Source organism: Siniperca chuatsi, linkage group LG1 (assembly GCF_020085105.1).
Source record: "Siniperca chuatsi isolate FFG_IHB_CAS linkage group LG1, ASM2008510v1, whole genome shotgun sequence".
In the NCBI taxonomy this organism is placed as follows: Eukaryota; Metazoa; Chordata; class Actinopteri; order Centrarchiformes; family Sinipercidae; genus Siniperca; species Siniperca chuatsi.
This window is the reverse complement of record NC_058042.1, coordinates 1,598,449-1,607,379: the sequence shown is the minus strand read 5'-3', so window position 1 is coordinate 1,607,379 and position 8,931 is coordinate 1,598,449. Positions and strand designations below refer to the sequence as shown.

The 8,931-nt window shown below is 37.6% G+C and overlaps 1 protein-coding gene across 7 annotated transcripts; it reads right to left on the bottom strand.

Moving 5' to 3' along the window:
- Positions 1-1,603: 1,603 nt before the first annotated feature.
- Positions 1,604-8,135, bottom strand: LOC122879275 (C-type lectin BpLec-like). Of its 7 annotated transcripts, none has more exons than XR_006378671.1 (6): positions 7,191-7,370; positions 5,085-5,202; positions 4,586-4,988; positions 3,041-3,187; positions 2,250-2,376; positions 1,604-1,784 (listed from the first exon to the last, which is right to left on the bottom strand). XR_006378671.1 is itself a non-coding variant. In XM_044203213.1 (6 exons), exons 2-6 carry the CDS (start codon positions 5,152-5,154, stop codon positions 1,714-1,716), a joined length of 522 nt encoding a protein of 173 aa, XP_044059148.1. In that variant the 5' UTR covers positions 5,155-5,220; positions 7,191-7,368; the 3' UTR covers positions 1,604-1,713. The 7 variants fall into 7 exon arrangements, 4 of the variants coding, with proteins under 4 accessions (XP_044059148.1, XP_044059139.1, XP_044059159.1 ...); XR_006378672.1 differs by having other exon boundaries at positions 4,809-4,988; positions 7,191-7,358; XM_044203213.1 differs by having other exon boundaries at positions 4,882-4,988; positions 5,085-5,220; positions 7,191-7,368.
- Positions 8,136-8,931: the final 796 nt, after the last annotated feature.

The window sequence follows — 8,931 nt, the reverse complement described above, 5'->3', positions numbered from 1 at the left end:
AGAATCATTAGCCTTGCATTAAATCAGCTTCCCCTGCAGTTATATCTAGAATCTGCCAGGTTTTAAATCAGAAAGGGTCTAGCCGCAATATTAGGCTGAATTGACTATATGCTGTGTGATGTATACTGAGAGGAAGAGGAGTCTTCTGAGTGAACTAAGTCTGGTTCGTCTCATGTGAGAGTTCAGATCTACAGAACATATTCTGCGTAATTCTGTGGAAGAAAGGACTTTCTGTCACTAGAGAAAGAGATATCGTGCTTCATGAGGGAGTTGTTTCCTGTAAACCACCTGCCTGTCCTTGGACTTGTTTTTCTCTCTGTACGAAAACTCTTTCTTAGCCTTGGAGAGAAACTGCACTTCATCTCTGAGGTGTGTTCCTCCCGCACAGCGTGAAATAAAGAACAGATTCATGGCATCTGCAGTGAGTTTTTGTCTCAAAATTTAAACTAGAAAATTTGAGTTCACTTAACTGGAAATTAATCAAATGTACAGCATTTACATGAAGTAATCATAAAAGATTATACTCAGTAAAACACTTCCTGAAGAAATCTGAAGAGAATATTGACAGAATCCTGAATGAGCCTGTATTTACTTTTTCAGTCTTGTCCTTTTTTAATCAAGGTTTTTGTAAATTAATGACTTCTGTTTATTCACTTTATTTCCGAACTGTTAAATATGGATGCAGTGAATTCAGTCCTGCAGATGAGAATCTCAACTTAGTTTTGTTGTTAGCCAAGGTTATCATTACTAAATAGAAACGAGACTACTGTATTACAAACTGTATTCTCTGTATATTTTTCATTATTATTCCTGCTTCATTGTGTTCTGTTTCATCAGTGTGTGTTTCCTCTGGTTTCTCATATTATGAAGCTCTATGTTTTGTATTGATGTCATGACATTTTATATCTGTATTATACTCCCTTCTCTCTTTTTTTGAGGATATTTTTCAGCCATAGTCATATTATTCTATTTTGGTATAGTACTTGGAGCTATATAAATAAAATTGAATTGAATTTAATTTAATTGTACATGCCTGTGTTTCCTTTGTGAGTCACCTCAGAGTGTAATGGTCTGTGAATTAAAATGCACATTTTCTGCATCGTTTGGATATTTGTGTTCATAAATATCCTACAATTTATAACCGAGCTGAAGATATTTCAATGATTTGAAATACATAAATTATCTGTCCGATCCAATCAATTCAGCGTCCACTAAAACTTCTAAATTGACTGAAACTTCATAAAAATCAGCCCACTGGGAGTTGAAACATGGCCACTTCTAGTATGAATTGACATTTTGAAAATGTCAAAAATGGATTCAAGATCCTCAATAACCCCCCAAAACCACTACAATATTGTCCAAATCTTCCAAGAAGTTGCTGAACTTTTATCCATATAGGTGATTATGCTAATCAATGCTAATTATGCTAATTACCCAACATATGCAAGTTTGCCTCCAGCTGTTTCTAAATGCTGGGGATGAATACTGTACATTTCAAACATAAAACTTTGGGATACTCAAACATTTCCAGGTTCACATTGCTGGCAAGTAGATTATAAGGACAGATGGATCTACGATGGCTACAAACAGAAATATAACAACATTTTTGCTGATGATGAACATTTATTGCAGTAAATGTCAAAGCTTGTGTTTGCAGTGGTTACAGTGAAGCTGACTGGTCCAACTGCAGCAGCTCTTCGTGTTCACTCTGAACTAACCGATCCACACTGCACACATGTAGGACCTCTGCTGACCACACCGCTCGTCGTTCCACAGAGTCCAGTCTGGAAAACAGGAAAAACGTGGTTCAGTGTCAGTGGGGTTTTAAGGGTTAATGGTAATGTCCCCCTTCTGATGTTTCTCAGGTGTATGGAGGAAAATCAGCAGTGGATGAAGTACTCAGACCTTTTACATAAGTAAAAGTAGCAATACCACGCTGTAACGTACAGTGGCTACATTTTATTCTGGCGACTGGGCTGGCTTTGTCCTTCCCTTGAACCTGTGTCTCTTGTCATATTGAGGAAACCCAGGACTCTGATTATAATGATGTACTGCCTAGTCCTCCTTATGTAATCCATGCATTGCCTACATACTCAGTGAGAAACCGTCTGCTGCATCACAGACATTATTATTATTTTGTTCAATAAAACTTACATTATAAACACAGATCACTTTTAAACATCATCTCTTATCTTCAATTCCTTTCTATTAAATGATAACCTCTCCTCCTCAGCCTTTTGTTTACTTACCCCAGTAGTTCATCTCAACGCATTCTTCTCTGCTCAAAAACCTGTCTGGCTGGCGATAAGCCCAGCTGGTGAATGAATTATCAGTTCCATCGGTCCAAACATATGCATAACCATAAAAAATGTGTTCCTACGAATAAAAATAAGAATAAACATATATCAGAGGGTGACTACTTTGCTGTCATTCACAAGGCATGTTATTCAGATGAAAAATTATGATTACGATAGCCCCAGTTAGGCCCTCGAAGAGTAGGATGAGATGTGAGGCAAAGTTATAGTTCCAAAACATAGAGCATAATTATCCCCCAACTAGAAGTAAGAAAAAGAATAATTATAGGTGCTACAAAACCCATTATTATTACCCTTTTTTCATTACTATCAATAAATCTTTTGGCAATGTGTCATCAACATGTTTCTACACTGATGCTCTATCCATTCGTAAACAGATATTTGCCCTGTGTTGGGTGCATTAAGAGAAGACATATGTCATTTCTGGCTACTATCTTTGTTTGGATCAGGAAAGTTGCAACTTGGAAAAACTGGTTTAAAATCTATTTAATTGTGCAGCAGATGGAATATTTTTTCATCACATGGTTAAAAGAATCTTTGAGGGTCTTGGAAATACCTTCAGAACTGTGGTAAGTGTTGTCAAACCACCTTTCGGGTTTTTCAAAGATCACTGTGTGTTTATTTTTCAGAGAAACGCATGCTTACCTCTGTGGCTCAATTGTAAACCCATTAGAGGCACAGACTGGGCGCATATTAATGATTGAACAGAAACATTCAATGCTTACAATCTTCATGTGGAGTCCGATCCAGTAATGATCTTTTCCAGGGTGATCTCTATACATGGTGCACACCGCTTGGTGCAGCTCCACATTGTTGTGGATTGACACCAGATGACCCTTATAGTTGCCATGGCTGTACTTGTTACAGGTTTTCTGAAATCAACAGAAATAAGAAGAATTAGTCTTCACTGACACTTCACCATGGGTGCATCCCAATTCCCTGGTTTGATCTTTCCTCGCTCGACCCGGGGATTGATCTGGTCCACCATCATGAAGGCCGTTCAAATTCCCTTATCTCTGCTCTGAAGAGACCATCGTTAGAAACAATCTCTAAGTCCAACACAGAAGCTGTTTTTCTGTTCGACCACCAGTCCCAGTCCAGGTGGGTGCTAGACGTTTTTTAATACCCCATTAGCTTCTGCATCACAGGAGCTATTCTTGCTGGGGTCCACGCAATTTACATGGTGACAATACAAACAAACATTTACATTCACACTACTCATCACAATACACCAACATAACACATTGTAATGCACGTCTACTGTAAATAAAAAAATAACAATTGACGCAATTTAAATAACACGATCAAAAAAATTATGAACAGATAAAACTCATCATTTAACTCAGAAAGCCCATGAAACCCTTACACACCAAAGAATACTTATTAATGACTAACGTTTCTTTTTAAGTAATACTCTTGTGGTGTTTTTTTAAAACCATAAATATTATGTTGTTGTGTAATATGATTTGGGAGTGAATTCCATTTTTGCATTGCTCTGTATATTACTGTACGTTGAACTGATGTTTTGGATTCTGTACTAAAGGATAGTTTTTATTAAAAAACAGATGGAGTCTTTCTTGTTACGACATTCCTAATGAAAACCATCAATGAATACAGCAGTCTATTTATCACATCAAACCAAGAAAGACCTTCATGCATTTTAGTAACTTTTGTTCTCAACCCACAATATAGAGCTACTCGTGCCGCTTTATTCTGCACCAGCTGCAATTTTCATATATTACCTCATGATGTATTGGACCAAACTGCTGAGCAATAATCCAGGTGAGACTAAACCAAAGCTTGAATTACTCCTTTGATAGTTTGTTGGGTCTGATATTTTGCACTAGACATTGGTGGTGGTTTGAGGTGACTTTCCCCGCTCCACTGTCAGCACTTTAAGTATTCAAGATAAAGCACTATATACATGGAATCCTCTTCCGTTACACATTTACATTTCAGTTCAACTTTATTTATATAGTGCCAATTCATAACAGAAGTTATCTCATTGCACTTTTTCTATAGAGCAGGTCTAGACCGAACTCTTTATAATATTATTTACAGAGACCCAACAAATCCCACCATGTGCAAGCACTTGGCGACAGTGGCAAGGAAAAACTTCCTTTTAAACATTTAAACTTTTCAATTTCCATGTGCTATATAAATAAAATTGAACTGAATTGAATTTCAATAACCATTTTCCGTTTTTTTTCCTTTTTCTTTTCAACATTTAATTCTGATTATCCTGAGTATTATAATGATAATTTATTCACCATTTATTTAATTTTTTCCTTTTAATTTCAATTCTGGGTAACATGACCCTCCATAGCCGTGCGTCTGTGTAAAGAAACTGACGTCGCCTCAGATTATTCTTGAGAAAGGACGTCTCATTCCACTAAAAATGTGTTCATCAAATCCTCTTTCCTCGTGCGTAGATGCAATAAAGGAACTGAGATTCACCCCATGACTGTCTGAACAGAAGGAGGTCACATTTACTGTCTGTAAGTCTGATGTGTGTGTTTGTTTTCTTCAGCTCTGCATCATCAAAGTTCAAGCGCTCATTGCTGACCGCCTTCACACAGCGGTTGTCACCCATCTGGAACCAGTTTTCATTATTGATCTTGTGTCTACATGGTATGGCCGGATATTTTGTTTCACACGTCTGCTTAGGATCCCCTGTGACAAAGAAAGAGTGAAGGGAAATGAAGTGTTGTCCGTATTGTGTTCCTGTTGTCTGTGTTGAACATTATGTTGTGACTGTTTGGTTCTTACATGTTGCAGAAGCCGACATGAACATCAGGACCAGCAGAAGAAGGGTGGCAGTTCCCACAACAGGACGCATGGCTCAGGACTCTCTGACTCTCGCAGCACTCAACAACTGGAAAATCACCTAATGACACAGCACCAACTGATGCTTTTTTAAAGATGTATTTTACATATATAAATAAACATGTATATTTTTTAGAAAATTACAGCTCAAGTGTTGGTTAAAGCTTCTAAGGCTCAGAGAGAGAAACTGGCCACTAAATTAAATTCTCCAGGACTTACCCCGAACCAACAGGCAAGAAAGACACCTCTGACTCAGATTTGAACTTTAAAGGGTAACTACACCCTCAGATTCTGCTAGTTCTTACACAATGTGTGTATTGTTGGAAAAATCACCTGTATTAACACCATATGGCGACAAGAATCTCTGTGATTACAGAGCGCAACTAAATAATAATGGAGGGTGTAGTTCCTCTTTAAGGATCTCAAATCTGCTTTTTAAAAAAAGCTAAACTGCAACAATGTTTCTCTCAGAGCAACACAGAGAGAATAATACACACTTAGATATCTGCTAGCCTTGACTTTGGTTTTTCGTCATTTTAGTTTGTATCATTTTTAACATTTTGACATTATACAAACATGCTTTTGATTTACAGTCCTAGAGCATAATAAATCAGACATGTTTAATTAAAAAGTAGAAAAATATATATCCCAAACCCTCTCTGATGATGAAGATGTTGCTCCATTAATGTATGTCAGAAAATGATTTGTTGAGTTTTTCTTTGGACTACAGTTACCGACTATCATATTTTCAAAAGAAGGTTGGCCAGTGCAATGCTCTGTTATATCTGTTCTTCCCCAAAAAGTCATGAATCGGTTACAGTTGATTCAGAACTCTGCTGCTGACTTCTGACTTGGACCAGAAGGAGAGAGCACATTACACCTATTTTAAAGTCTTTACAATAAATGAATGAATGACATTTTTATTATTGTGTCATGCATATAACTCTGCCCAGCTCGAATGGGTTTACAAGACACCATAAAATCATACCAGCCAGGACCAGAGTGCAGCGTTTACATTTCCAAAAACAGAAAAACAGCTAAAGCGTTTTTCAAGGTCAAATCTTCAGACCATCACTGAGTACAACAAAGTTCATAAAGTGCTGATGAAAACATTTACAATGTAGTACTGGAAACATCTGAATAAGTACTAATTAAATAATCCATCCTGCCTTCTTTTCCAGGCTTTTGAGACAATGTTAACAAACAGTGTCTGCTCATCTGTACACCAGAATATTGCAAGGTTTGTTGAGACATTTCATGGAACATCGACTCTCTTAAATCAGCATAATTTGTTCAACACAAAAGAAAATGGAACTTACTTTCCACTTCAATCGGCATTGGTTATCTGTCAGTTTTTGTATTGATTTTAAAATGTAAAAATCACGTACTTCATGGTCTTGCAGCAGCAGTTTGTGTGACATGTTTGAACCAGGACTCCCCCCTCAGGTCCTCTGGAGTCTTTTAGTGTTAATGCCTGACGAGGATCTGAGAGCGGCTCAAAGTGTTGACATCTTTAAACTGAAATTTAAAACTCTTTTGGCTGGCTTTTGATTAGAATGCTTTATGGAAATTAGTTGGTATTTTAGATTTTTCTTTCTTGTTCTTTTTATTGTCCTTCATCAACTTTATTATCATCTTTTTATTGATCTATTTTATAGTTTTCATTTCTTCACTTTTATCATTACTTTTTTCGTGCATTTTAGTCTCCACCTGTTTTTACTGTCTCATTGTTAACATGTAAATCACTTTGAATTCCACTAACCCGCATGTCAGTTAGTTATTGTGTCGTGTACATACACGACATGAACAGAACTTCTTACATATAGCATATAACGTTACATGGCAAACAAGGAACTTTGTTTTCTGTTCCAAACTCAACAAAAAAATTGCCACAAAAAAGCTTCCCCTCCTAAAACACAAGTCAAGGTTTTAATAATCATCCAACCAGAAGAACTTTTAACTAAAAATATGAAAGGTGCTACAAACAAAGCGATTGATTGGAAATGTCCGTTCCTGTTCTCCTGAAACAGACACAGTAACAGGACTCACCTCAGGTGTGTCGTCTCGTTCCTCGTCCGTCTGGATGTCAGTCTGATCTTTGACGCGGTTAAATATGAAAGCTGATGCCCTGAATACCTGTGATTTTAATGAGCAAACACAGAATGGTGAGAGAAAAATGTAGTGTCAAAACCAACGAAAAATGTCATTCTTATATAACGAGACACATGACACTGACACACATGGCCTGTGTGCTGCAGCCCAGAGAACCCCCTTAACAAGCAGCAGCAGTGGATGGCACCTGGTTGAGTTATCGCTCAAGCTTGACAAACTATATGTTGTCTATATGTTTGTGTGAATCATTTTAAGATCCCAGTATCACTGCGACAAGTTTCTCATGTGGTAACAGGAGAATATACAGAGCAGCAAAGACAAGTCAAATAAAAAAGACAAAAGATAAAAGTGGGAGATAACTTACAACTTACATTTTTACCAAGATTATGCCTCTGAAAATGTAGCTGATTATCACTTTTTGATAGTTTAAATTACAAAGAGGTAACGTTCAGAACAGACAAGAATCATGTCATTTTTCTCTTGTACACTATAAACGGGGATTTTGGAGGCCACAGTAAAAGCCTGAGCTCTTATCCAGCAGCTGAACCACTACGGTCACATTAACCGTTCATTCAGCCCCAAAAAAGGACATGATGTCACAGTTCTGATGTGGGTAATAAATGAATATTGATCAGCGCGATGACAAACTGAGAGAGCAGCACTACAGTTTGCAGTGTGGTAGTGTAACATTAGCTACTAAACATGGTGATGAAACACAATAGAAAAATGACTGAACGTAGGACAACTTTGAACTGACACGTGCGCGGTAGAGGTGGGCATAGAGGTGAATGGACCAAATGACGGCATAAATATTTGCAGGAGGGAAGTGTGATGCGGCCGTACCTTAACATGCCGCCCTACATTCATTAGGAAGTGGCTGTAGCAGGGTGGATAAAATACAAATTACTGACACTCTGGACCAGTGAGTTCTAATCCAATTCATGTACTTCTAGTACAATTTAATTCAAAATATATCACTTTCTCCCAGTCACAGCTCATGGTTGGACTGAAAGGGGAGACCGCACATGAGCTGTAGGTTTGTTTCAATCAACTCAAAAGGAAAAAGACAGAAAAGGTAAAAGTCATAAGAGAAACAGAGTGACGGTTGAACAGCATTTAAATACATTATTATTCATTTCTTCTTCTAAGAATGATTCAGAGCAGCTGTTCAATATTTACTCTGTAAATGTCTGTTTGCTGTGAAAGCACTTCAGGGTGAGGAGGATACCTGTACCAACAAAAAACTAATTTCTTAATGACAGTCAGCAGAAAGATAATCAGTCTTTTCTAATAAGTTCTGGGAAACGAGGTGAAAGTAATGCTGTTTTGGCTCTCTGTACCTCTCAGCAAACAGTTTTACTGCCAAAGAGCGATGTGAAAAGTGTTTGAGTGTCAGCACACCATCCATGTGATGTGAAGCTGACACCCTTACACCCACTGCCCATCATAGCACAGACATTTAGAGACATGTTGACTTGTGCTGTTTGAGGGGCAGGGGTGAAGAAAAGTTTTTTAAAAAGGGCACCAGCTATCTGCAAAAACAGATGCAAAGCAAAAAAAAATACAACTGGGGCATTTTCAGCTATAGAGGCATCATGAGGGCACATTGTCCTGCACGTAGGCGCATGTGTTTTTGTTACCTTAGAATAAGCAGTTTTTATCTACAGAGGGAGCGGGT